Here is a 27,907-nt window from a genome sequence, read left to right on the forward strand (position 1 = left end):
GATTTTATTCTACCTTGGTAGGACACTCGAAAAAGACACGACGTCGTCAAATAAATGGAATTTGCATCACTTTCTGCCCACTTGCGTCATCATCGCGAAGATATTTCGCGCAAATTCAGAAAAATTAGCAGACGACATGCTTGGCGTGCCACTCTTCAGTACAAGGTTCGACAACTTCAAGCTAGATAGCGAGTCATTGAGAAAGCTCTGCCAATGGAGAATGGATGGACGGACACGTCACATACCGGGTCTACCTTATATCCAGGAAAATTGATCGAATTGAGATAGGCTCTTTTTGTACATTGTTGATCTTGTAAACATGAACACGAGGTAACCTCATACACCAATGTCCAATCAAGAAACAACACGATAAGTTCGCTCACTATTTGAACTGGGTTTGGGTCAAGAAATGACACATTTTGATAACAGAATCGTATAAAAACATATGCTCGTCAGGAAATTTCACTTTTAATTAGTGTTCACACTCTTATCCGATTTTGCGGCAAGAAATTCTAATTTGATTGAAGGTAGGTGAACTCGCCAGGCGCGCCGCGCCTAATGGCGGAAACGTGGTTGTGACAAAGTGTTTTCGTTTTTTCGCATCTTTGCTGAAAAGTTATACTTTTATTTTCTCACCTCATTGATCCCTCCTCTCCACGCAATGACAGACGAATAAGGCTTTCCCATTTTCTTAGATCAGAGTGATGAATTCCGGCCGGGTAGTCTCACCCCAAGCCCCGTATTGGGTCACTCTAAGTATTGGGGACAATTTCCCTTTAAGTTTTTATACACATACACGTAGTCGTGAAATGACCGCAAATTCATTTTAGTGTTGCCAAAACCTAACGCACCTTCTCATTCTCCCTCATCTAGTCCTTCTCAACCCATGATGGAGAAGCGCGTCTTGTGGTTGTGTCTGGTTGCCATGGTAATGGCAAGCCAAGTATTCGGAGGAGATGGTAAGAAGAAAGACTCTATCGGGACAGTGATAGGAATTGATCTGGGGACAACATATTCATGGTAAGTTCATCCCAAATTCTCGCCTCCCAAAAGACAGGAGAGACATTTCATAGAGTGAGGACAAGATGCGATATCTGGACGTTCCGTCACGGCGGCAGGGGTGGATTCGAAAACGTATTCTCCGCGAGAGCTAAGAGACAACTGTCACAACTTAGTCTAAAATTCAAGGAGGTTTGCTCTAAGTCAAGAAACCCATTCATGATTAATCTAGCTCAATAGCACGCGAGATTATAGATTTCTCTCTGATATTGGGCCGGGCCATTGAAAAAAATGACAGTCGAATCACGTCAGCATTGATTTATGGTGGGGCTGGCGGGTCAGTCATGAGGATAACGATGACGCGTCCTGGATCGTCTACGGACGTATAACTCGGTTAAGTCCAGGACAATCTGTTATAGGCCGACTGGAACGGCCAGTGTCCCAAAAATAAAACAAAGAAAACTTGAGAAAGATGACGTGTGACAGATTATAACTAAGTTGCTGTGACACAGCTTGACGGCGATGTTATAGATTATCGAGCGTTTGCTACAATATTGAGCCTACTGTAGAGTTGTGTCCCAATTGTTGGAGAGACGTTGTGATCATCAATGTCCCTGTCCTGTGTGCAGAGAAAATGGACGGGACATTTCGTAGACCTGAGAAGACGGATGGGACATTTTGGAGACACTATAACCATGTCTCTCTCCAAATTTCGTTCTTCCTCAAAAGAAACTAGGAAATAATGAAATGTTTCGAACCCTTTCAGTGTTGGTGTTTACAAGAATGGACGTGTAGAAATCATCGCCAACGACCAGGGTAACCGTATCACACCCTCCTACGTGGCCTTCACGCCCGAGGGAGAGCGTCTGATCGGAGACGCCGCCAAGAATCAGTTGACCTCTAACCCAGAGAACACTGTCTTCGACGCCAAGCGTCTAATCGGACGCAAATGGAATGAGAAGTCAGTCCAGCAAGACATCAAGACTTTTCCATTCAAGGTTAGTTCATTTTCTGCATCTGTAAATGTCTAAACTAGTGCCATAAGTAACTGTAAAATCAGTCAAGAGCTGTGCCTTTTATTCGCCTTCAACGGGTGTAAACGTTTGAAATGTTCTCCAGGATAGAGTGTCCGGTGGCGCTGAATCTATATTACGCCGTTAGTCTCAGAGGTATTGTGCTGGTCATGGCATCGATAGAACAGAAAACCCTTAATTCTTCATCATACAATAGAGACGGAGCTTTTTCCAAGGGGACATTTCAGACTGCTTCACATGAATATCATTATTGCTGCCACTTAAAAAAGTCGCGACGGTTCCTCAACGATTTTTCAGAACCCTTGTAACGTTTTCAGATTGTGGAACAAAATGACAAGCCCAGTATCCAAGTCCAGGTTGATGGCCAGACCACGACGTTCAGCCCTGAGGAGATCTCAGCCATGGTCCTCGGGAAGATGAGAGAGACGGCAGAGGCCTACCTTGGGGAAAAGATAACCCATGCGGTTGTGACAGTCCCTGCTTACTTCAATGACGCCCAGAGACAGGCCACCAAGGACGCAGGGGCCATTGCTGGTTTGAATGTGATGCGGATTATTAATGAACCGTAAGTGTTTGTCTCTTCTTTATGATAGGTGATGGTATCTTAAGCAATGGAGTCCGACAGGCTTGCGGTAGAGACCTTTGTTCCACTTGATGTCAATTACCCTTTAAAACGAGCACAATTGTAAAGTCGGGAAGTTGAAATAATTGGTCTTATTTGGGTTGGAGTCAGTTTGTCACTGCAGAGAAGGGGTGGGTCGGCGAAGGTGTTGGCTGGGACATTATACAATAACAGCATGACACTTCTTTCCAAAAGTGATACAGTAAAGAAGGAAACTGTTGAAAAAGGATGTCCTTGACAGTACGAAACTTCCTTTATTTCAGGACCGCTGCTGCCCTTGCCTATGGCTTGGACAAGAAAAGTGAGGAGGAGAAGAACATCCTTGTCTTTGACCTCGGTGGTGGAACCTTTGACGTCTCGATCCTGACCATTGACAGTGGAGTCTTTGAAGTCATCTCAACAAATGGAGACACACATTTAGGTGAGGATTTATTTTTCCACAGTTTCTAGCTGAATTTGGGTGGCAGTGTCTTCGGTAAAGGCTTGCATGTACAGTTTCTTAACTTCATGGTCAGCCAATACCTTACTGAATGTGATTGTCCCAGGAATTGCTTCCGAAATGTAATGGGGTGGTTGTGGAAATGTTTTTCAATCCATTTGTCTCATCAGGAGTATGCCATGGGACAGTTGTTAAAATGAGATGGTATGTTGTGACGGGGGTCTTTGTAGCATTTCGCCATTCGTCTTGGGACTCTTTGACATGGCAATGTCTTAACGACATTTTTCTCAGGGCTTGTCAAAACAGAATGGAAGGTTCTAGCTGTTTATTGCATTCGTCTGAGGTGTTGTGCCGAAATAATGAGGGAGAGTTGCGGCAGTGTCCTTGTGGCACGTTTCAGGACTTGCCAAATGTGATGGTTGTGACATTGTCCTTGAGCACAGCCTGTCGGCTCCCGATGGGTGTGTTGCAAAATTGAGGACAACTTTTTGCAATTTTTTTTCTTGATTGTGTCTTCTAGGAGGAGAAGACTTTGACCAAAGAGTTATGGAGTACTTTATCAAGATGTTCAAGAAGAAGAAAGGCCTAAACATCCGTGGAAGCAACCGGGCCATCCAGAAATTACGTCGCGAGGTTGAAAAGGCAAAAAGGGCACTGTCATCAGCCCATACGGCGAAGGTTGAGATTGAATCGATAGTCGATGGTTATGACTTCTCCGAGACGCTAAGCAGGGCCAAGTTTGAGGCACTCAATATGGTAAGTTAAGACTTCTAGGTGCATTGGGGACATCTGCTGCAAAGTAGAGGATAAAGAGAATGCTCAAAGAAGCCAAGATGAGAGTCAAAGCTGCAGACATGAATATTTGTTGGAAAGGTCTAAATCGGAGCTAGAGGAAATAGTAATATCTGACCAACTGTACATGAAAATTTCACTACGAGGTTAAAAGAACTCTCAAAACCTATTGCCATGACCATTCATTGAAAAGTGCTCATTCAGAGCTTGCCAAGGGAACCACTGGAATGCAGAGAGTTCTCAAGCTGAACTTCTTATTTTGCCTCCCAAAGGATCTGTTCCAAACCACCCTCAAGCCAGTCAGGAAGGCTTTAGAGGACGCAGACCTCCAACCATCAGCTATAGATGAGATCATCCTGGTCGGAGGGTCAACAAGAATCCCCAAAATACAAGACCTTGTCAAGAAATACTTCAATGATAAGGTAAGAGGGATTCACATTGTTCTTTAAAGGACGATTCAAAGACGGCTGTATGCGACATCCCGAGACGGCATCCACCTTAAAGGGTTAGGTTCACATTTACGCCCAGGGATGAGGACTCATTTGCAAGTTCCTTTTATTCGAGGTACCTCATCATTAATAAGAGGAATATGGAATCAGAGCTTCCTCCTTTGAATCCAAATTTGAATATTAACAATTGAGGAAAACGGACAAAATGGCTGGATGTCTTCATCAGGTGGGTAACATTACCAATCCAAATCTAATGTTTTACTATTGTTTTTCAGGAGCCCAATCGAGGTGTCAACCCAGATGAAGCAGTGGCATATGGCGCAGCCGTCCAAGGTGGAATCCTAGGAGGAAATGAGGAAAGTCCAGATGCCGTTATCATCGACGTCAACCCCCTCACCCTTGGCATAGAAACAGTTGGAGGAGTCATGACGAAACTAATCACCAGAAACACGGCCATACCAACAAAGAAATCTCAAATTTTCTCCACGGCAGCCGATAACCAACCCACAGTCACAATCGCAATTTTCGAAGGTGAACGCCCCATGACGAAAGACAACCATATGTTGGGAAAATTCGACTTGGAGGGTATTCCAAAAGCCCCACGAGGTGTCCCGCAGATTGAAGTATCTTTTGAATTAGATGCCAACGGTATTTTACTAGTTAGCGCTGAAGATAAAGGTACTGGTATTAAAGAGAAAATTGTTATCAATAATGACAAGAATCGCCTTACGCCGGAGGAAATTGAACGAATGATAAAGGACGCTGAAAAATTCTCTGCGGACGATAAAAAAATTAAGGAGCGCGTCGAAGCGAAAAATGACTTAGAAAGTTATGCATACTCTTTAAAAAATCAACTAAATGATAAGGAGAAATTGGGTGCCAAGTTAAGTAGTGAGGAAAAGGAAACTATTGAAAAAGCTGTAGACGGGAAGATTTCCTGGTTGGATAATAATCCCGAAGCAGATACAGACACTTTAAAGCAGCAAAAGAAGGAATTGGAGGAAGTGGTCCAACCTATCATTAGTAAACTGTATCAGGGGGCGGGGAAAGGGAACGAGGAATTGTAAGAGAATAAAGTGTGATATTTTCAATAAATTCTGTCACAATTGAGAGATTGCACATCATTCAAGACTCCCATTCAGACCCGAACATTGATAGTGAATAACAGTCATCGAAAGACAACTTCGATTCAACAGAACTGTCTAACTTTTCATATTGAGCAAAGGGTTGAGTGGTATAAATGAATTTTGATATCACTTCACCCAATGAACAAAAACATTGAATCTGAGATTCAATTTCTTTATCATAATTTTAATAATATCATTTCCAATCACTGTATTTGCATTTTCTTAAAAAATGGAACACTTCTGTACATACAATGTATCATTATTTATGTTTTGGAATAAAATGCTTATGATATCCAACTTGGACTGTCTTCCTTTTGCACCAGTGTCACTGGTAGCATTACAAGCTGCGAACATCCCGATGCCGAATTTTGTTCTGCAGGCATCCTTAAAACCCTCATACCGTAGCGACAGACGGCGCTTCCTACTTGGTATACCGATAGTGATGACCAGATCTTCTTTGTGCTGGTTGTCTTTTGAGCTCACTAAAATAAAGGGGGGTTGATCATCACAATCAGCTCTTCAAGTGTATATTGACACTAGCTAAAGCCTCCACAGCCCATTCAGGGAAATTCTTTGCAGGGAACAATTTGTCCATAAAACTTTGAACGAATTCAGGAAACTTGTCTTCCATGATGCTCTCCCGAATATTCTTCATTAGAGACAGCTGAAAAAGGACGACAGAACAGAATTAGCCAAAGCTTACTAGAGCTCAGCCGCAGCCACTTTTTGGCACTGGCGCCTCATCTCGGGCCAGGCTGTGACCCTCAGAGTAAGTAACATTTTGGCATCCCTGGTCAGGTGTTTGCTCATTCTTTTTACATGACTTTACTCTAGATTGACCCCTGTACAGATCATTTACAGCATTCCTGAGAGTCACATCCATAAATGAGGAGTCTAGCCTTACCAAGTGGATGATGCAACTTAGCCAATCCTGACACACACAGTTTACCGTAAAAATAAGCTCACCTGATATTGAACATTATGTATAGTGACCATCTGACAAGCGACAGTCTCATTTGTCACCAAAGTATGTAGATATGCTCTTGTATACTGCTTGCATGTAGGACAAGGACAGTCTTTGTCAATAGGTTGAAAGTCCTGGGAAAATTTCTTCTTCTTTAGATTCAGCTGACCCCAAGGGACAAGGGCTGAGCCAAACCTCTGAAACAGATGAAAGAGTCAGTCATTTTAAAGTAACAGCTACAAGCATAGGATTTACTCCCTTCCACACCAACTGCAGCTCAGGTCAGCCATAACCACTCTCCTCTTTAAATGTCCTTAAGCTTACGCTTTAAAGAGTTGGTCAAGTGACAACTTCTTCTATAAAAGTGAGGTAAGAAGAATATCCCATCTCCGCACTAACAGATATACAAGTGTCTGGAGGTGTTGGCATTGAGAGGAGAAGCTTACCGCTGTCCTTGTAGGGAAGACACAGTCGTACATGTCACATCCAAGGGCTGAACACACAACAAGGTCAACAGCAAACCTGAAAGACAACAAGGTACGATGGTAACTTTATTACCTTCAGAAATATGAGAGGAAGTTTACAGTATTCAGCAACTTTAGCCATTTGTCTATTTACAATCACAACACAGGTGTCATCACAAAGTGCTCGTAGTAGCTTTCAAATGAAGTGTCAATAGATTTTGACAATACCATTACTTGGGAAAGTTCTCCTGTCTCTAACTGAAACAGATATCACTACCAGTCCTTCAAAAGGTGATGAGATTAAAACACTGATGTTAGTAAATCTGAACAGTTTCATGCAGATGATTTAGGATGTCTTGAGTTTTTGCATTGCACAACCTACCCAACTCCCATCAGATATCTTGGCTTATTTTTAGGGAGGATGTCCGTTGAAAGTGTGACCATTCTCCAGAAATGTGACTTCTCTTCTCCACCACTTAACCCACCGATGGCAAATCCTGGTACATCCCGTTTTATCATTTCTGCAAAAGAAAATATTAGAACATTCATGGTCAAGAGTCAGTAAATGCAAATGATTGTTTTCGTACCATTAACCTTCATACCAAAGAAAAGATAGTTTTCAGTTTTGGATCAAGTTAACCATAGACAGTTGGTCACATTTTAAACCTTGATCTGCCATAGTTTCCTCTTGTCACAAACGGGATGCCACATGCAGATAGATCTATATTACTAGTACATGTATTTAGGTCTGCAGCTTGTTTCCGGTACCATGCAACTAAGCCCTAGCCTTACCATGAGCACACTTTTTCCTCAACTCAACATCAAGTCCACCCTGAACAATAGCAAACAAGTTCTGTTTGTCAGTTCTTTTATGTGCCTTGATGCAACGGTCTAACCATCGAACTGATCTATGCATGGCCTCTTCAACACGTGGTCCCGTAACAGAACTGTGAATAACGTCATCTAGTTGCATCATAATATCAGCACCTGCAATTGCAGAAGATAAAACAGATTACAGAAATCAATCGATCAAAATAAAAAAACTCTTCTTTTAGAAGAAAGAAATTTAGTTTTGTCTTCCTGGAGACATAATGTTTAAATAGATTCTGCCATCTAACTGCCCTACACAGGCATTTTTTCATTCATGATGCTACTGCCCTCTTTCATTTATGGTCTTTATCATCTCCCACTTACCTATAGAGTTCTGTATTTCCATTGAGTGTTCTGGGGTAAGTAACATCATGCTGCTGTCATGTGGCGATTTAAATCTGACCCCCTCTTCTGTGATTTCTGCAAGTTCTAGCAAAGAAACCATCTGGAACCCACCACTATCCTGGAAAACGAATTGATGCTTATCAATAACTGACGGAGTTGTGTCACAAAATTAATTCCTATATTTAGAAAGATCTTCACATTCTCAACTGCTGTATTAAAAGCAGGACACTCACTGTAAGCAGAGCCCTTTTCCAGTTCATGAAGTTGTGCAATCCGCCAGCTTTGTCTAATACATCTGGCCCCTGAAAAAAGAATTAATTAATTAATTACAGAAGACAAACCAGAGACCATTTTTAGGAAGATAGGTTTCCTTAAGTCCTTCAGAAAAGCTTATACGTTGGTTTAATTTGGCGGTTATTTCCATGAAAATTACACACGCCACTGCCGGCTTGCCATTTTTGACAGATTTGTGACGAGACGGTCGCAATAAGATCATAATGGGACGTGTCAGGCCCAGCATGTACGTGTCAACCTTTGACGTTTTCTAGCAATCTGCACGTCCCGAAAAATGATCCCCTAATTCAAATCGTTTGAATGCCTTTCATCAATAAAACAGAGGCAATTTTTTTCCTCGGTGGGATAACTCACTGGCCTGTGACCTAAATGATAGGTGTTGCCCAAGATGATTTGGCAGTCTAATTCTTCTAATTGATCGGGTATCATGCCTTTTAATGTACCCTGAGTGCCTACAGGCATGAACACTGGGGTGTCAACTACATGATGCGGCAATGTGAGCTTGCAGCATCTTGCTTTTGATGTAGAACATTCAGAAATTATCCTCAAACTTAGAGCATGTGCAGCTTTGCCTGCCATGTTTTTAGTGTTCTAAAATAGCCACCAATGAAAATGTCTGTTTTAAAATATCCAGATCCTAAAAATCGTTAGAACCAATCAAAATTCATCTTCTATCGAGGTTCGACAAGGGTAGTAATATGGCTGACGATGTGCTGAAAGTTCTAAAAAATCAACAAACTATGGCAAATTATCCATCTGGCGATGATATAAAATGGAAAGCAATTTCCTTAACCCATGTAGAATATCCAAAAGGTAAATTTAAAACCAAGATATGGCCAAACAAAACATCGAATAACCCTCAAATCTGATGTTGAAGTTGGTGCATGAAACGAGCACTAGTCACGCCTCCACTTTGTACACGCATTGTAATGCATTACAGTTCACTGTACATCATGTTCATGAAATTCACTGTATATGTAGTGTGTGTATGTGTTACGTGTGTGTCTGTGTGTGGAGGGGGGGCTACATTGTGTGTAGGCCTAAGTCATAAGCCATCATGAGTGTATGGCTCTATCGTTGTGGCCCAAACTATGTTTGTAGGAATTGCTACTATAGGCCTAAGTTTGCTCCTGATTTACCTGAAGTCCTGATTGATGGATTTTTCCAGATCTGATGAGAAACCGGTAAAATAACGACCAATTCAACCAGCTGATTATCTTGTTTTTGTTCCTTTCAGGTGATCTATTTGGTATGGGTTTAGCCTGGCTCAGCCTCCTTCCTATTTTCATCATGATTGGTTTCATCACACTCATTCTGTTCAGGAGAGATTTGCACACTGTAAGTATGTAGATTATCGGAACAGGATAATTAGAAACCACATCATTTCAATCAATGGCCACCTGTGCTTAGGCCTGGTCATGTTGATTTCCACTAGAAATTCCTGTCACCAGAACATCAAGATCAGTGAAAGTAGTGTCTAATAGAGGTTACAAATAAAGTATGGCCCCTGACATTTTCTGTTTCAATTTCATTTGCAGATTTGTTATTTTTGTGGTTTACTGCTGAATGAACTGGTGAACTTGGTATTAAAGCATATGATACAAGACTACAGACCTAAAAGGGGTAAGCAACTAAGTTTCACATGAATAATTTGGAACTCTTTGTTTGATTGTAAAACAAGCTGAAAGAGGAAAACCTCTGAGCTGGAAGAGTGAAAAATACCTAAACAATGAATAGCACTTGCACTTGCGTGCTCTGATTCTGTTTGTTTACTTTCAGATCGAGAAACCGTGTTTACCGAGTATGGAATGCCTTCAAGTCATGCACAATTCATGTGGTTCTATGCCACCTATCTATCATTCTTTCTCATTTTGAGGTAAGCCATCTAAAAGTCCTAGTCATTCTACTTTTACCTTCAATACCATTTTCAGATTTGATATATTATTTAGTACAAGTAGGATAATTACTGCAATAGATTTTTTGTTATCTTTCAGGGTCCATAGAAATTACAACATCATTGAAGACCTTTGGAAGTTTGCTTTAGCATTACTGACTTATGTTCTAGCATTTTTAGTTGGATATAGTAGGTATGTATCATATATCAGTCTGTAAGTTCAGTATGCATTGATGTTTCACTGTTCATTGACTTGCAAGTTGTTTGAAAACAATGTTGCAAAGTCTATCCGTATCTAACTGATGATAATGATGTTTGCAGTATTACTTGACTTGTGTCATTTTAAATGCTGAACAAATACTTAACTGATCCCTCTTTTCATTCCAGGGTATACCTAGGCTATCATTCTCCTAGTCAGGTCGTGTTAGGAGCTCTGACTGGACTTGCACTTGGAACACTTTGGTTTTTAATTGTGCATTTAGTTTTTACTCCATTTTTCCCAATGATCGCAGCCTGGTAAGTGTAATTGTCTTTTAATTGTATTAAATATTGTTTTTTGTGGCATAGGCTAGGTTGTGATTGTTTACAATGTATGTCTGTATTCATGTATGTATTTTGTACATATTGCTGTGTAAAAACCAGAAAATGGATTTCGTACCTAATTTTCTAAATTCTTTTTTCCTTTACTTTCAGGCCAGTATCAGAATTCATGATGATTAGGGACTCAACATTAATACCAAATGTTATGTGGTTCGAATATACGTCATCTAGACAAGAATCTAGGTATGTTTACATCTCATTGCACTGTGCTGTAAGATTCATGTTGTAGTTGCTGGCTCATTCTACATTTGAAAGTCCAGATCATGCATAGCTTCATTCTAATATGTTTTATCATGATAAATATTTATGTGTTGTTTAATAAGCGTAAAATCTCAGGTGTTTCCAATAATGGTTTCACATCGAGCAGGAAAACAATGAACCTTGATAACTCAATGGTTGAGCAATGGATCGGCAGTCCAAATACCGGGTATCTGTGTTCAGGCAATTTGGTTTTATGTACATGTACTTCTTTCATTATTTCTTGTTTTCCTTTTGCAATGTCGGTTAATAGTTGCATGTAAATCTTGATCGTTCAGAATTTTCTCTTGTGGCCAATGATTTCTTTCCTTCTTGTTTTGTAGGAGTAGACAGCGTAAACTAGTATCAAGAAAGTCCCAATGACTATATGAGAGGAGGGATTCTTTTCAAGGCAACAAGTTTTAGGCAACTTACACAGAGCTTCAGCCATGATGGCCAAGGACAAGAAGTGACCTTCAACTTCAACTATGTTAAAGGTCAAGGTCACAATTGAGGTTGGCAGTCAAGAAGAAGGCTTGTCAAGATCAGGGTCACAGTCGTCTCCCCAGGCTCCGCCTCAAGGTTACATTCTGTAATTGTTCAGTGTAGCTGGTTGGCTTACTTTTGGGCACACTATTTTAAATGTGAAATTATTTCGATTATGATAATTGCAGAGGGTATCTTTCAATGATTTATAATTATATGTGTGCTGTTATGATCATGATTTCAGTGTTGTGTTGTCACGGTTTTCGAGGATCATCTTTGGAAGTGGTCAGTTTTCAGATAACCGTTTATTCTTTTGTTAACTTTCAGTGAGGTTGGAAGGTGGTTTCTGTTTTGTGCCGTACTCTACTTTGGTGTTGGGCTCTTGCAAGGATTGACTTTTTTTTTTTTCCTTTTCACTAAAAGCAAATAGTACCCGTTTCTCCTCAAAATATTGGGGTGCCGCTAAAGCATTCTTAATTTTTTTTCTTCGAATATTGTAATGTATACTTCAGATGTACATAAAGGGATGTTTTCAATTCGAAACTTCAAAGCAAATCATTACTGATAACAACTAATTGCTCAAAGTCATTTCCTATATTCCTTGACTTGTTTTCCTGTTGGCCCCATACTTGATGTATACTGCATCAACTGGTCTTCCAAAGCCATTTTGACTATCACTGTAGGAAGACAAGTGAATCATCATCAGAGGTGCTTTTGTCCTTGCAGAGGCCACTTTTGTTTTAATTTGAGTACCCTAAAAAGTTTTATGTGTGGATATTATTTTTTTAGAGTATTTTATTCATCAATTTAAATGTGTGGGACCTCCCAAGTTCCTGTTACAAGGGATGGTAATATTTGAATGTTTTTGTGACAATCCTAGTTTAGTCATGTGAAGGTGTTAATCTGTACAGCTGCAAATGTTATGTTTTCGAATCTAGGACCAAAAACGAATTCATACCACAGTTTTAACAGGCTTTAACAGTATATTTTAAAAGAAAACGAATGGCAAAGTACATACATGTATGTGGTGAAATTGCATTTAGTGGCTTTACGATCAGGACCCATCCCTGAAACAAAAGAAAAGAAGCTTACTCCTTTAAGACTCGTACCTGCAAGTGTCACATTTTGCATAATATCTGTTTCCTAAATGTAGATATCATTTTAACTGAACACCAGTGTAAGATTGTATAACGTGGAAGTTCATGGTTCACGAATCAGCATTAGGGGGTATTTTGTCTTTAACAGCCAGCGCTTAATCTGTCAAGATAGTACTGTTTCGACAGGATGATTAAACTTGTCATGGATCATAGAAAGAACAATGCACTATACACTTGTATTTAATGCATTTCTGTTCAAGCCCATAACCTGTATATTCATTCTGGATAATCAGTGTAGTCAAGAGATGTACGCTCTGATAGTATTGTCACCTGTAGTGTTAATTCTTTGCTGAAGAATATGTGGCACTACAGTCCAAGAAATCTGATGGCATCCTTTGCTGCATTTGTGTGATATGACGTGATTCATTGTAAAGTTATACGTAATTTCAGTTCACTTTTGGTTCAAAATTTCGGTGTTAGTAAGTGTATGTGTCACCTCTGTACATGGACATGTCCTTCATCAGTCTTGTTGTGCACTTGAACATGTAGACTATTTGTGTGTTATCCAATTATCAGTCGCTGATGGAAGCTAGTTTTAACTTGACTATTTGTATCTGGCCATATCATTTTAATCTTGCTCTGAGACTCTCATCGAAGTAGCAACTGTTGGAGGTATATGACACTTCAAAACACAAAGGAATTCTCATCAGGTCCTCTGTAAAGCGTTTCTGTAAATCATGACATCAGTGTGAGAGATACATAAGAAAGCTTTTATCTGTGAAGTCGAGAAGTGTCAGTGCTCACCAAAGTGATTGAATATGATACAGGTGCACGCTGGGAAATGTTAGTGTTAGTACTGTATACCTCCAACATTCGGTACCAGTATCAGTGTTTCATAGCTCGATTAAATAGGATATTTCAATTCAAATAGCTCATTCAAAATTAGATTTTGTCCGCGCCTTTTTATCAGTCTTGTTGTGCGCTCATAGACTATTTGTATGTTATCCATTTATCCAGCTGTAGCATATCTGTCAACAGGGTGCTCTGCCAAATTGCTGTGGTATTGAATTCTTACATATATGTAATTACATCGTATCAGTCATGTTTGTGTCCTTACTAATACTGGGGTCGTCCTTAAAAGCATGTTGTCTACAGCAACTCTACCCTATGTTTCGTGTCATGCTACTGCAGGTAATGGTTGTAAGGTTGACAACTTCTTGTTGTATTTGGAAAAGGGAAAAGATTTTTTTAAATCTTTTCCCTTTTCCAATTAAAATTAAAATTAGAAAGAAACTGCCAGACTAGTGACATTAGTTTTCTCACTTTGTTTTTGATCAGGGTTGGTCAACTTTATGGTACGTTTCTTTGGCAGACCAACATATTTTCAAATATGCCCCAGTTTTGTTGTGAAATCGTCTCCAGTTGGCTGTTGCATATTGCAACAAGTGGCACTTCCAAACTCAGCACATAAATCACCAGTATAAAAAGATTGCCAGTGAAGGGATCACTTTCAAATAATGCTAATTTTCACCCATATAAGAAAGGATTGTTGTCTTGTGACGCACTGTGCCTTTCTTGGGACCGAGAAGACATTATTCACCTCCAGTCTTCACAGCATGCACTGGGTTCTACTCAATAACAGTCGGTACGTGTATTTAAAAAGGGTCTGTTCATTCAGTCTAGACACACACGTTGTGGAGTTTACTTCAAGGACATCGAAGTATACAAGTTGATTTTAAATGTATCAAGATAAATAAAGACTTTATTTCATTCTTCATATTATGTACCTAGTGCACTTACAGAGACATGCACATACAGTGGAACCTCTTTTAGTGGAGACCTCTCTAAGCAGGACACCCCTTTTCAAGGATACTAACTTTGGTCAAAGGTTGGTCATTTTCATTCCAAGTTGACCTCTGTAATCTGGACGACTCTATAGTAGAGGATTTGTCATCGATAAGGATGTCGTTATTAGGTTTCAACTGGACATGAATCTTCTGAAATGATGGCCTCCCTTCTTGTGTGTTTGCACTTACATGAATGGCCTCGTCAGCCTTAGATGTCAGTATTTATATGCCTGTGTATAAAGACGAACACTCACTTGTTATCATGTTAAAATTTAGAGGAAACACGTGACTTATTTTGTAAATACTGTTAGCGTGCATCTCAATGATTTTTAAGATAATAAAGAAACTTAATTTTGAGTATAAAGTAGTGATATTGTTAAGATTTGTTTGGTCTCTTGAGGCATTTTGTTTGATCATTTAAAGAGGACTGTACTTTATCTCAGCCTCCTGGTTGTGACTTTGTCCTCACAAGTTCGATTTTGGTTACCGGTATGGAAATCATAATCCAATTTTTTGCAGACTTTCTCTCTCTCTCTATGTCCAAAGTCTTTCCATCACAACACAATAGGGTTCATGTTGGGAAATGCAATGAATTTGCATGGCAAGGAAGGCTCCTTTCAGACACCAGTTGCCATTTGCAACAGAGGAATCCTATGAGACGACTGCCACAACGGTATATGATCTGGCTTTTTCTGGCAATGGCATCCGGATCTCATATATTGGACAGAAGCTAAGTACATTTCTGCATCAGTATCAAATGTTTGAAGTTTAGTTGTTCTCAAGCCTGAAGTGGTTAATGCACACCCAGGAAAATCATTGTTCCAACAGAGCTCAGAATCGATATCATTTTCCAATAATCTAAAACTGAATCATGAATGCAACTGTACAGCAATACAGTGTGAGTTGTTATTTCTGCGTAATTCAATACTAATGCAGTCAGCCAAAGGTAGACTCCTGAGGCAGTCCACAGTCATCCTAAACGCAGTCTTTCTCAGGAGGAACGCGGCCGATCCACTGCAGCCGGAGTGTAGCAAAGCGAAGCAATCGTCATACTTTCATTTTGACAGCTCTGGTCCATTAACTGTCAGATTCTATGGCTGAGTGGACTCGGTCTCTGCCAAGGAAATTGGATATCTGGATTAGTTTAATGTATTTTTTTATGTAAGTTTGCATTTACATATTATTTTATGATTTCTGAATATCTCAAGCACCGCATGAGTTCAGTGTGTTGGTATGGACTTAAATTTGAATCGAGACAACTATGGTTGAGCTAGGATGGACAAGGGTAATCAGCTCTATTTGTGTATTCCCAGCGGAGTCCTTCGTGACACTTTGTATATCATCAAACAAGAGCACTTTTTAGACTCAGAATAAAGCGTCTTTTTTCAGAGATATTTTTAAGTATAGGCTCTATTAACTTCAACTATAGTCAAGTATAATGTATGTATATCGTCGGATATCAAAACACCAGTTGCCAGTATTCACGATCGATCAGCTGAAGGACATTTACCCACGGTTGGGCAATAACCTACACTTTTTTTTTCTTCTAAGTTAACCTATATTTAGTCGAGAAAGATAAATATGATACAAAGGCACAATATAAGGTGACAGAATTAATTGAATTTTGATAGGTTTTGCTGAGTGGGTACATTCGCTAAGTCATTGAAAGGAGTTGATTCTTCTCATTATATTCTTGTTGGTTTGTGTGCAAATATTTCGGATAATGTGACTTGGCCTATAACGTGCCTAAACCAGATCGGCAAACGATACTTTCGGATCGCACAAATAACGCAAGTTGGGCGTTTTCTGGTCAAGTCATCAGTGAGTGCTTTTTCAGTTATCGGATATCAAACGTTTCGAACTTGTAATTACGAGAAACATACTCAGTTAGCGTCATTGGATCACTACATACTAGGCCTATCAATATGCTATAGAATTTGTTCAACGGTCTAGCTAGTGGACTAGAGTTAGACCACACGACTCAAGCGACTGCATTTTGGTTTCAGGACATGTTGATTCTTATGCACCATTGACCAATGGCTTCAAATGATCTGGTCTTCAAACTCTACAAGATATCACAGAAACAACAACTAGAGAACGAAATATTTCGGGTAAGTGACCGTTTTCGAAGACGGTCGTTTTTCGCACAAATCCTGAGGCCTCGGATAAACCGCCTTGATGTTCTTCTAAAAAGCTGCTTTCTTTTCTCTTGCGCAGAGTTTATCAAAGTAATTTTCCTCCAGATCCCTCTGACCTACATAATTAATATAACAACTTCCCCTTACATATGTACAAGCTGATGGTTGATCATCGAATTAGCGCTAGGCGTCGGCGTACTCCTTCTACCCAAAAAGTTTCATTCACAACCTTGAGGACAAGACGGAGTTTGAAGTAAGCGAGAAGCAAGCGAGAAGCAATTGGCAAGGATGTTAATCTGAACCGAAGAAGTGAGAGCAGCTGTTTCCCTATCCATCCCGGGCTACATCTTCCTTCACAACAGGCACAGTCCCAATTCGCGTAGGCATTATATTCAGTTGTTGCCTGAAGGTTTTAAAATTCGATTATACGTTTGTCCTCAAAAATGAAAATTTGCTTTTCCAATTTGGCAAGAATTTAACTTTATTTACCATCTTGGTCATGTTGACCTAAAGAATTACGAGGATTTCCAATTGCCATAAGCATATAACTGGGCTTTATATTTTAACGAATTTACTCAGTAAAATGTATAAATGTCTATATACATGTATATACTGCGCAGAATGGGAAACTCTTTGCTTGGTTCACGACAAACTATAAGATAACTACAGCGGGCTTTAGACTTAAGACTAAGACAGAGACATTAAAGAAATACTACATATACATGTATTAAGCCTACTGGTGTATTCTTTAAGAACGCTCTGTGCTAAACCTTCTTTTCTGAAGCAAATAAAAGATAGGCCAATAGGTTATATTCCTTTTCTTGTAGATATCTGGATATTTCTGTGCTAAGTCAATGGTCAGTGGAGAATTAGCCACACTCATATTCTATTATGCCACAATTACATTCACTTTCTACGAGGATTCACCCAATGATCCCACTTTTTGGAATATTTAGGAAGCCCTGCTTATGTGGGGCGTGGTTGGTAATATTAATTTTTTCTAAATACAGGGGGCCTATGATGTAGATGTTGGTGATAGGCTTACTACATGTGTATGGTAATGGTAATAATAATGATAATGATAATAGTAATAACAATATGATACGTACGTGAATGAAGAGAAAAAATTGTATGATCATGGCCCTTTTAAGTCGACTTAGCAAGAGATGACAGCTTAGTTTCATAGTCTCCCGCAAAACAGACTGGCGCTGCAATGAAACAGCATTGTTACAAACTCCATTCATTGACGAAATAATATTTATCACACCCTCAAGTGTTGATTCTAAATATTTTCTGTTAGCTTTTGGGTGTTAGGGACATTTATTACTGTCTTTTGTTGGAAAGAGGATAATACCAAAGTGCTTACTTCTGTGTGTACCATACGTTTTCGCGGTTGGCTATACTTACAAGAAGAAATTTGCAGAAAGCTGTAAAGTTCGGGACGTATCTTCTTTTAAATTTCGATGACTTGAGAATGGAAAACAGCAATATGGCTGACGTTTGCCTTGAACTAATCGGATAACAGATTTTAGAATTCTATCCTATTCATTCTTTAGTTATGACGGTGAGTTAATGGGTTGTCCTTTATATGTTTGCTCTGGATATTTTCCTTCTAACTTTGGAACAAAGTGGGGATAAACTGATTATAAACGCCTGGATAAATCCCCCAAATCATTTGACCTGCAAATAGGATACTGTTGAAGTACACTAAGAATTGATTCCTCAAAATATTTTTGTATTATTTTAACTTGGGAATTGATATCGACGTTAGTCGGGTTTTTTTTTTCTCTCTCTCTCTCTCTCCGATCGATCGATCCATCAGTTTTTCTTTCTGAGTCAATATTTGGCAACCAATGAATAACTCATTGGGTTTGAGATTTTCTTTGATAAGCTCGATTATTTTGTGTCACACTGCTGTAATGTGAACTGGCCCATTTCGTCAGCATCGGCGGACTACTGTATACCCCATCCGCACGTCAATAGGACTGATGTCCATGAACGGGCTTTAATTGACAACGGACGCAGTCTCCTTGTGTTGCTCTTTCTTGCGAAACCGTTGCCAAGACCACCAGAACGAGTTACTACTCTCTGCCTTATAAATTTAAAAGCAGATCTGCAACCATCATAATCAGAACTGTGTTATATCGAAAGGCATTACCAGAACAAATTTGCATAAATCTTTGGATATGGACACAGAAAGGTGGTCGAACTACTCACTGTGCAGTTTGTGTCATTACATGTAAAAGACCGCCATTCTTGGATTCTGCAAACAAATCTCTAGGATATTAATTGGATTATAATGTTGATTGGAAGGGTAAGGCCATCGCCATTCTTTCACCCTCCTATAGCACGTGGGACATCTTCATCAGAAAGAATTTCACATTCTATTTGGTATATAAGCTGGTGTTTCCCTTTTTTAAGAACGGTTTGTTGTGTGCGCTTTTATCGATACGATGTTCTGATCATGGCACAGTGTGCAATCGCAGATGGAAGATGTAATTTGGAGAAGGCTTCTTGTCATTGTGACGGTATCGCTCATGCAGTCAACAGGCAAAACAAAGTTCAAAGACGCAATCATGGATACAGCAAGCTTCCTGCAGATGAAACAAGCATTGCGGCGACGGGTGTCATTATTGCAGATGAAACAAGCTTTGAGGCGAGGGGGGTCATCATTGCAGATGAAACAAGCATTGCGGCGACGGGGTTCATTGTTGCGTGGGATTGCAATATCTTGCCACTATTGTGTGTTTGCATGATTGGTTAAACGTAACTTCTTGATACCCAGGCCTACAACTCTCTTGATTTTTAGGATATATTCCTCGGAGTATACGCATATCAAACCAAAGATAACATATTGTCTTCACTCAGTTTTCTTTATGCCCGATTGTTTATTTGTTCTAGAACTGCTAGAGGCCGAAAATGCTCGTTGGAAGGGTAGGCAAAACGTTTTTTAAATCAGCATCCTGCCTAACCCGTCATGCTTCTAGTATATATCAAACTGATATGGTCGTATAGTGTCATGTGCCTAATCCCAAAAGTATGCTTTATATATTTTGCTGATAGCAACATTTAGCTGTGGTTGTCTTTCTTGATTATTGCGAAGACGCCATTTTTCGAGAACAAGCCCTGTGGCGACCGAGTTCACGAGTCTTGAAAGGGGAAACCGAGATGAAAATGCTATCATTCGAATGAAAATCTCCACTAATAACTCAAATCCTAGCATGAAGCTTAGCTGCATGATCCAAGCTAACGCCTTCAATATCAAATGACCGAGCACTCATATAGCTTACCTGCCATTGTAACTTTAGGCCAGCCATCACGTTACGTTCATTCTGATCTTCTTTTTTTAAAGTTCCTTGTGTAAATTTTCTTGAATTCAGTCCGCACCAAGTGTGGCTGTAAGGTAGACATTTTTTTACTATAATGTCGTCAAACATTGTTACTGCAAGAATCATATTAACAAAGAACGGTAAAATTTAACGAAAGCAAAACGTATTGTCCTTGCTTTTTAGGCTCGCACAGCATGGTTATATAACACCTCGCCCGGGACCTTCAATAGAAAGAGGCCCGAATCGCCATCACTGGAACTTTCCGGCCAGGCGGTCCCATTACGCCATGCTGATCAGAAAAACGATGATTACGTCATGCGATGGTCGTGGGCGCGGACGCAGGATGACTACTATAGCCGGAGTAGGCCGCCGAGTAGGGCGATGTCAGCGCCCCCTATCAGGGAATTGCTGATGACAACTCCTGCTCCATCGGTTAAGCAGAGGTGAGCAGGAATTGACTTGCTTTTTCGTATAATTTCATTGACTGGCAATGAATTATATTAATTAATGCACGACCAGTGACTAAACGTTCTTCATAAGAGGAAGCAAGCACACCTCGGTCATCTTCAGCAATAGCAGATTACTTTTCCGACGGCATCAACTGTCATTTTCGTTAAACCATCATCTTGTCGATCATTTATTACTTTGGCAACACGTGAGGACGTACACATCAGCACCCTTGATATTTCAGTTTGGTTTATTATAAGACATTCCCAATCAACCAGGTTTTATCTAATAATATGTTGGGTCCTGGAATCGACTGCACAATTGTTTCACCATGCTACTTGAAAAAGCATGGTTACATCTTGTGGTCAAATCACCGAGTAAACACTATAGTTTCTTTATAATTACTTACTGTCATCTTATTCGTTCGGTTTTCAAATTGCTTTGCACTTTTTTTTCTTCCATTTTTGGTTGTCGATCTCTTATAGCAAGGACAATCGCACCGGTCGTCAACGGCCCCAATCGGCCAGACCTGCCTGGACACCAACGAGGAGAAACATACCTAGGCCAAAAAGCAGGTGAGACTTCCTCTGGGGAAAGGCACGCTGGGTCTTCTCAGAAGCTCCGATGGGGTCATTCCGTTTTCCTATCATTTTTGACGTTCGTTTTTCGCAAATTCCGTTAAAAGTCTAGTTATCGTAGGAACCTGCAGATGGCTCACCCATCGCACGTTTGATCTGAAATCGTACAACATTCTCATTACTGTTTGCTCCAATGGTTGCAATGCAGCTTTTTCACGGTGGTTTCCAAATTCCCTGAAAACATGTACCTTGTTGTATGATGTATACATACGCACCGTATTTCCCTTGACCTTAAGATATATATATGTATAAGAGCTCGGGGTTGAAAGTCTTCATGTTAAAGATGTGACTAGTTAAGGGCCTGGATTGAGTATCAAAGAGAAGACTTGATATTGTCTTTTGATGGGGGAAGTCCAATTTAAATTACTCTTGAACCAGAAAATATGGATTTTTGCGCGGGCACTATAAATTTACCGGGCCCATATAGCTATTTGGAACAACCAAGCCGCTTAGTCGGTTACCATACCAACGGTTTTAACAAGTTTAGTTAAGTGTGAGTTGAAGAGGCTTGAAATATTTGATACATATAGAGAGGAAGTCAGTTGCCATGTTTTGATGTATCTGAATACTTGGGTGAACAAAGCGTGAAATGGATTTACAACTGAGAATGTAGCCCGGTTTGTCTGGTAGAGCGGACACGAACTTGTGAAATGAGTCGAGGCGAGGCGGGATCCGCTCATGATTCAGCGCCTACCCGGAAATGACTGTCAAGATTTAGACGTAGTCCACTTCAAGCTTAATTCCTTAATCAAGCTTGACTCTGATGTTTTAGCCGGCCTGTCTATCACTCTCAACCCAACGCGCATACCTTATAATGCACAATTCGTTCTCATACGGAGGCTATTCATTGGATTCTACGATTTTCATACCGGCCGCTAATAGTCATTACGAATGCATCAAACGCCTCGAAGATGGAGTCAAAACCGCTACGTGACAGTTGGGAGTAAAATCAGCTGGACCTTTACCGCCAAACTAAACTTGAAGAAGGTTTCTAATAAAAGTTGCTACCGAGGAGCTTTTCTTTGCCAGTACCAATAATCATGCCATGCACATAACAATTATGTGATTTGTTGCCAGGTTGCAATGATATTAAGCTATCGTATTACACCAAGTCACGATTAATCTTGTTTCATAAGAGTAGAATGGACTAATCATTATAACGTATCATGAGCGATTTTTTTACTAGATGCGTGCTAATTGTTCACTGTATGCTGTTATGGAGAGGCGGTCGTGTTAAATGGATTGTGTTGAGCAAAAAAACACATACTGGTCGATCCGATTTAAGTGGCGTGTGATGCCAGGACGAGAGGTTATAGGCGCTCGATTCTCAAAGGCGTCTTTGGACGGAATGCAGCAGGGACGTAGTTTCTGCGGTTGGCCGCCATTCCGAACTTCCGAACTTCCTTTTAGAAGAAAATGTTTCGTGATGCCTTAATCCACATGGTAAACCCGAATGGGTAAAACTGTAGACAGCTTATTTCAGAATTCTTTGCAAGGGAATAGTATGTTGTACGCAGGGGTTATGTTGGTCGTCTTTGTCTAAACTAGTCCTGTGCGTTGTGTGGAGACAGATAACTCCTGTGCAGCAGCCATAATGACGGAGCGTGACATGAATATTCTATGCGATTCTCTGGATGGACTCTGCAGGCTGGTAAACAGACTCATCTCCGCCATTGATGAAATTCTCGCACAATACATAACAACATAGATTGTTGTCATTTATTATTAACATGTCTGTTCATAACAATATCAGTCAGTTCTATAGTCGGCCTAGGTCTACAGGAGACAGGGCGAGACGCAGGTCTTGTAGGGGTAGGGTCAGGATGAAAATTGGGCACTTCCGGGGCCAAGCGCCCCCTACCGCGGAGCAGACTTCTGAAGAAAAGAAGTACAGACTTCGGAGACATTACATCCCCACAGAAACCGGGCAATCCCACGTGCACGACAGCTGCGATGTCGCAGCAGACAATCGGGTTAAGTTACCTGTTCTGGGAGAAAGTGAATTCTTGATCGGAAGTGGTGATGATTTAAAGGATACTTTCCAAAATGTTGGAACATCGCGAGAAAAGTTTGATTTCCACCCGCAATCGAGTCCAGCAACAGAACACTCGTATGCGGATCGAACAAAGCCGCATTCGACCCAAGATGGTAATCTTCGGGTGTACCCTCCGCCAAACAGTATTTTGTACAAACCACGGACTCTAACTCAACGTGACATACTAACAAAACCATTTCGCCGTATTTTGCCTAGTATTAGAAACACGTCGACACAGAAACGGCAAGTTAAATCTGGTAATTTCTTTGACAGTCGCTCTGACCTCAGCCATTCAAGCATGACCTTCGATGCCATTAAGGACGTTTTGGTTTCCGAAGGGATGGGCGACGACGTCAGCAGCCACTACGCGTCACGTGCCAACACGTGGCCAGATGATGAGACGACAGCTTCGAATGCGCACGCTCAGCAGAGGACACCATCTACTCATACGCATGCGCAGCAAACGACACTACTATCACCCCGGCAGATGGCGCAACCAGAAAGAGATGATCAGGAGTAAATATCTATTTTTCACTCTTCACAAGATAACAAATATATGCATAGAGAGGTAGTTCACATACCGTAGTTTCAATGTAGGGGTTCCAGTAGGATATAGAATAATAACCAAACATCTCATCTCCTTTTATGTCTTATTATTAGTGTTAGAAAACTGATAACAATTTATGATGTGTTCTTCCTTTCCCGTTATTTTCTACGCTTCGACTTTAACGTCAGTCACTAGATTTTTTCTTACGTTTAAAAGAGTCAAATCCTAACCATCACAATCTGTTGCTTTGGGCAATTCCGTCCCTGTTACTATTTCATCCTTATCCGCATGTGTGCATTATGCTTCACTTCATTCCATTGCGTTGTTTCACTTCGTGTTTTTCTGTGCTCCTAACATGCAGCGCACATCTGGATACAGGTAAGGCGTCAGTAAGTCGCGGGTCCGACCGCCTACCAAAACCAGAGATTGATTTAGCCTGGTTAAGTGCACGGTTTAAGGAAATACGAGAAACGGAGGGATTATCGGAAAGGTACAAAAAATATGTTTACGTGGTCCTTGCTACTTCGCATTTCACAACTAAAGCAGAATTCTTCATGAGCATCGGTGAATATGAGGTTGGTCAACTGAATATGAAGTACATGTAGTATATACTTTTTGTCATGTTGGCCTTCTGCCTCTCTACGATTTGTTAGTAACCTTTGCGTTCGTTTCAAAACATCTTGGATTGACGAGGAGTGTGTTCTTTGTCATGATCACAATTATCCAATAACCAATCTTAGAAGCGAAAGTTGTACAAGTTCTTACCTTTTGGCGAGATGAAAAGGTCGTTTGCTTCATCCATTTCAGACCAAAAAGTAGTCCTCTCTTCAGAAGAAAGGAGACCCACGAACAGTCCTCCTTCCATGATCACCGGCAATGTTGCTGTGACCTTGACAGCCGAAGGTCGCAGCGAGTTCAGAGGTCAAGGCCTTGGACGATAGGAATGATCTCAACGGGTAAGATAACTATTCGCCAAATCTTTGGTAGCACCCATAGTTAGTTCACGACCAGACCTAGCCTAAATGATTTCAATCAAAACTCATCATCTTTTCCAACTTCGTCTCGAGTATTCAAAGCAATCGTGTTCTTCCAGAGGGTATTGAAGACCCGACGACCCAGATGGTGTTCCGGTCAGAGATTGAAAGGACGCGATGGAAGTCGGAGCAGACGATGGAGAAATCGCTTACGGGGCCGGATACGCCCTCGCCAAGATTGGTGGTAAGACCATTGCGATTCTGCAACAAAATGAATTGCTATGCTGTCAATCGATATATATGCATAAAACCTCAACTCCACGGCAGACACATCTCGACACATGAATAATTTAGAAGTATAATTGATATAAGATCATACAAATACAGCCCTGCTGACTGAAAGGTTGCCTGACTGACGAGAAGACTATATACTGCATCTTTGCATGCATTTAACGAATGAATGTAGCAGCTTTGAAAACCTTTTCTGTTTCAGCTGATGTCCTCAAACATTAAGAAAGTGGATTTACTCGTAGATGCAATCAAAAAGGAGGACGATATTCTGGTGATAACTTACGTAAGTCTCTGAACGAAACGTACCGTATTAGATCCATACAGGTAATGTTCTTAGGCATTTTTGGTGGTATTAACGTAGAGCACTCGGTATGAGTATCATTCTGAAAAGGCGAGCCAGCAGTTCCCTATTATACATGTAGGTTCTCAGAAATCGAAACTCAAAATACTTCCGTATCCATCAACGTTAGCTGCCGTTATGTCAAAACTTCATCTTTTCAGGATTTTGAAACGTGGGATTTCGATCGATTATTAGGTGAGTGAAAGTCCGAAATTGAGGATTTTGGAAATGCATCTCTGTCTATCTCTCTTTTATATAAAAAGTATCCAATATATGTTTCGTAAGCTTATACACAGTTTAGTTTCTTGAGACAAAGCGAAAATACGTTCCTGCAAGTACTTATTGTAGGTGTATATGGTTGATTTTGACGTGCACGTGTTGACAAGTTATGTTAAGAATGCACACGGTTATGATTCATTCTTGTAATGTCATATTTCGAAACAGAACCCATTCCAACTTTCCTTTATTTCAGAGGAAATCAGAAAGAAATTAGAAGAATATCGGCCCGGTTGTCGGGCGAAATCTATACTGTTATACTGCCAAGGTGGACCAGGGTTCTTGTATCTGCTGAGGAACCGAGTCTTAACGCCACAGAAGTTGGTCAGGAGGGATCAACCTGCCATGAAAAGGTAGGCTTATGCAGTCGTCCAATAGACTGATAAATTGATAACTATGGTTCCGAGATATGATCACCTGTTGTATTATCAGTCTAATTTTCTAGTATTCTATGATTTTATTACAGTTTCTTCAACAAACTCGGTGGTTGCATGAGCAAACTAAATCCAGCGCAGACAGTCATCTACGTTTTAGGTTGCTTTTTCTTAGGAAACAAACAAGGTTATAAGGTAGGTTTACTCGTTCCTTATGTCCAACTTCCCCCAAAGAGTCCATGATTATTTGCACAAAAACGGAATGGGACTTCGACAGTATGGAAAAAGAGTTGACAGGTCGGTGAGTTTCGCAAAAGGAGGAGTTCGGCTTACGAGTTAAACTGTCTTTTTATTTCTGTAGGTCTTTGAAGAACTCCACAAGACGATGCTACCAAACAGTGTGCGCTTTGAGTCGCCTCCAGAATTATCAGTTGAAGGTATGTAAATCAGTGTACGAAACCCCAACAATGGACATCGTCTGCCGCCTTGCATCTCTACTGCCGGCGCAGTGCTAGCCTACTCAGTGTTCTTTTCTTCAGCACTGTCTGACCACCCAGCAACGTTTTTCTTCAAATTCAGATGACGTAATGCGGGTAATCTATGCCGACCCCGTCATGTTCTCGTCAAACTCCCGTCAAATATGTTCCTGGCAAGCTCACGTGGCGGGAACTTGGCGGGTACGCGAAAGGGGTAGAGGTGGTTTCTTTCCTAATCTTCATGTTCTTGTTTTCAGGCCGGGAAGTTGTGCAGACTTATTTTGACATCCGTCGTTACAAACTTTGGCGGCTGATGCGCCAGGCTCACTTCTCTAATGCGGAATGGTTCAAGGAACTACAGTGTAAAGTGCCGGAAGCGCTAAGAGAACACAAGGAGGAACAGAGAGTAGATGCGGCGGACTTAGAAATCGACCATGATGATGAAAATGGGCAGCCGTCAGGAAAACAAGCCAGTGACCCAAGTGTTAATAATTAAAACCTTTTGTGATGCTATCGCACTTATTGGGTGGGGTGGGTCGACTCGCACTTATACTTGATACTTGATTAGTCTTTCAGATCAATTAATAAATTGAGATACAAAAGAAAAATGTTTTGTGTGTTTTTTCTACTCGTTCGGTTCCACGATCCCGCCTGTATCATCCGAGGAAGAGATAACAATCGCCTTGAGGGAGGCAAAGTGTGTATACATAAGTCATTCTCGCTATGTCCTTAATTGCCTTGAAAGTCCTTTGATTTCCTCGAGAAATAAACAATGGTAACTTAAGAAATTGGCCGTAGCATTCCTGTATAGGTTCCGCTTGTCCGGAGTTGTGATTCAGTGTTATTCACCTGCTGGGCCTGTAGCCTCATACAGTCGGGTTTTTATGATTACTGTTGGATCTGGTGTTTTGGGTGATAGGCAAGTTGAATAGTCCTCGTTTTCACTGCTCATATACAAGGCCTTTGAACCATATCTTCAATTACAGCATAATTCATCACCAACCGAGAGGATGCAATCAGACAATCCGTGCCAATAAGACAATACAAATTCATTATCAGGCTGTGGGAAAGTCATCCATACCATCATTATATTTGATGGAATTCTAAGGCTCATTTCCCAAAAGGCACGACTGACCTCTCGTCGAACCAGATTTTAATACTGACCTCACAGCTCCTCAGCTCAGCCTCCCGTCTCGTCGATCAGAGGTCGGCGGGTACTGCCTGTCCTGGCTTTCCCAAGTGATATTTCACATATACTAAGTCGTCTGCTTAAACAGCCCTTTAGTCAAAACCATCTGCAACCACAAACAAATCACAGTACTAGTACTCATTCAGCAACTTGGGGTCCTGCACTCTCACGGCCACACGCGGCTTGACCAAAACAAAAATATTGAACCATTTCTAATAATATTTTTCCAAATAGTGGTGTTTAGGTTTTAAAGAAAGGGCGATTCATTCAGGCGGCTGACACCAAAGAAGTTT

At 40.6% G+C, this 27,907-nt stretch overlaps 4 protein-coding genes across 7 annotated transcripts; 3 read left to right on the forward strand and 1 right to left on the reverse strand.

Moving 5' to 3' along the window:
• The first annotated feature begins 438 nt into the window (after positions 1-438).
• Positions 439-5,751, forward strand: LOC135501436 (endoplasmic reticulum chaperone BiP-like). The gene is made up of 8 exons (XM_064793555.1): positions 439-527; positions 874-1,020; positions 1,766-1,997; positions 2,351-2,598; positions 2,919-3,076; positions 3,615-3,850; positions 4,159-4,308; positions 4,611-5,751. Exons 2-8 carry the CDS (start codon positions 887-889, stop codon positions 5,400-5,402), a joined length of 1,950 nt encoding a protein of 649 aa, XP_064649625.1. The 5' UTR covers positions 439-527; positions 874-886; the 3' UTR covers positions 5,403-5,751.
• Positions 5,666-8,978, reverse strand: LOC135501437 (queuine tRNA-ribosyltransferase catalytic subunit 1-like). Its single transcript, XM_064793557.1, has 8 exons — positions 8,754-8,978; positions 8,339-8,407; positions 8,085-8,223; positions 7,683-7,877; positions 7,273-7,411; positions 6,873-6,948; positions 6,429-6,623; positions 5,666-6,126 (listed from the first exon to the last, which is right to left on the reverse strand). Exons 1-8 carry the CDS (start codon positions 8,976-8,978, stop codon positions 5,974-5,976), a joined length of 1,191 nt encoding a protein of 396 aa, XP_064649627.1. The 3' UTR covers positions 5,666-5,973.
• A 112-nt stretch (positions 8,979-9,090) lies between these two features.
• Positions 9,091-14,924, forward strand: LOC135501657 (dolichyldiphosphatase 1-like). The gene is made up of 8 exons (XM_064793892.1): positions 9,091-9,212; positions 9,637-9,737; positions 9,938-10,022; positions 10,179-10,275; positions 10,394-10,486; positions 10,681-10,809; positions 10,987-11,076; positions 11,475-14,924. Exons 1-8 carry the CDS (start codon positions 9,098-9,100, stop codon positions 11,512-11,514), a joined length of 750 nt encoding a protein of 249 aa, XP_064649962.1. The 5' UTR covers positions 9,091-9,097; the 3' UTR covers positions 11,515-14,924.
• Positions 14,925-15,491: 567 nt separating this feature from the next.
• On the forward strand, positions 15,492-26,982 carry LOC135501439 (uncharacterized). 4 transcript variants are annotated; one of them, XM_064793560.1, is made up of 14 exons: positions 15,492-15,721; positions 16,567-16,671; positions 20,211-20,470; positions 20,960-21,049; positions 23,421-23,663; positions 24,056-24,184; positions 24,502-24,650; positions 24,788-24,912; positions 25,162-25,242; positions 25,461-25,494; positions 25,772-25,928; positions 26,042-26,144; positions 26,311-26,386; positions 26,683-26,982. In XM_064793560.1, exons 2-14 carry the CDS (start codon positions 16,597-16,599, stop codon positions 26,919-26,921), a joined length of 1,761 nt encoding a protein of 586 aa, XP_064649630.1. In that variant the 5' UTR covers positions 15,492-15,721; positions 16,567-16,596; the 3' UTR covers positions 26,922-26,982. The 4 variants fall into 4 exon arrangements, with proteins under 4 accessions (XP_064649630.1, XP_064649633.1, XP_064649631.1 ...); XM_064793561.1 differs by lacking the exon at positions 15,492-15,721 and adding an exon at positions 19,600-19,632 and having other exon boundaries at positions 16,572-16,671; XM_064793563.1 differs by lacking the exon at positions 24,056-24,184.
• The last annotated feature ends 925 nt before the right edge of the window (positions 26,983-27,907 follow it).

The sequence above is a fragment of the Lineus longissimus genome, chromosome 17 (genome assembly GCF_910592395.1).
Source record: "Lineus longissimus chromosome 17, tnLinLong1.2, whole genome shotgun sequence".
NCBI classification, from domain to species: domain Eukaryota; kingdom Metazoa; phylum Nemertea; class Pilidiophora; order Heteronemertea; family Lineidae; genus Lineus; species Lineus longissimus.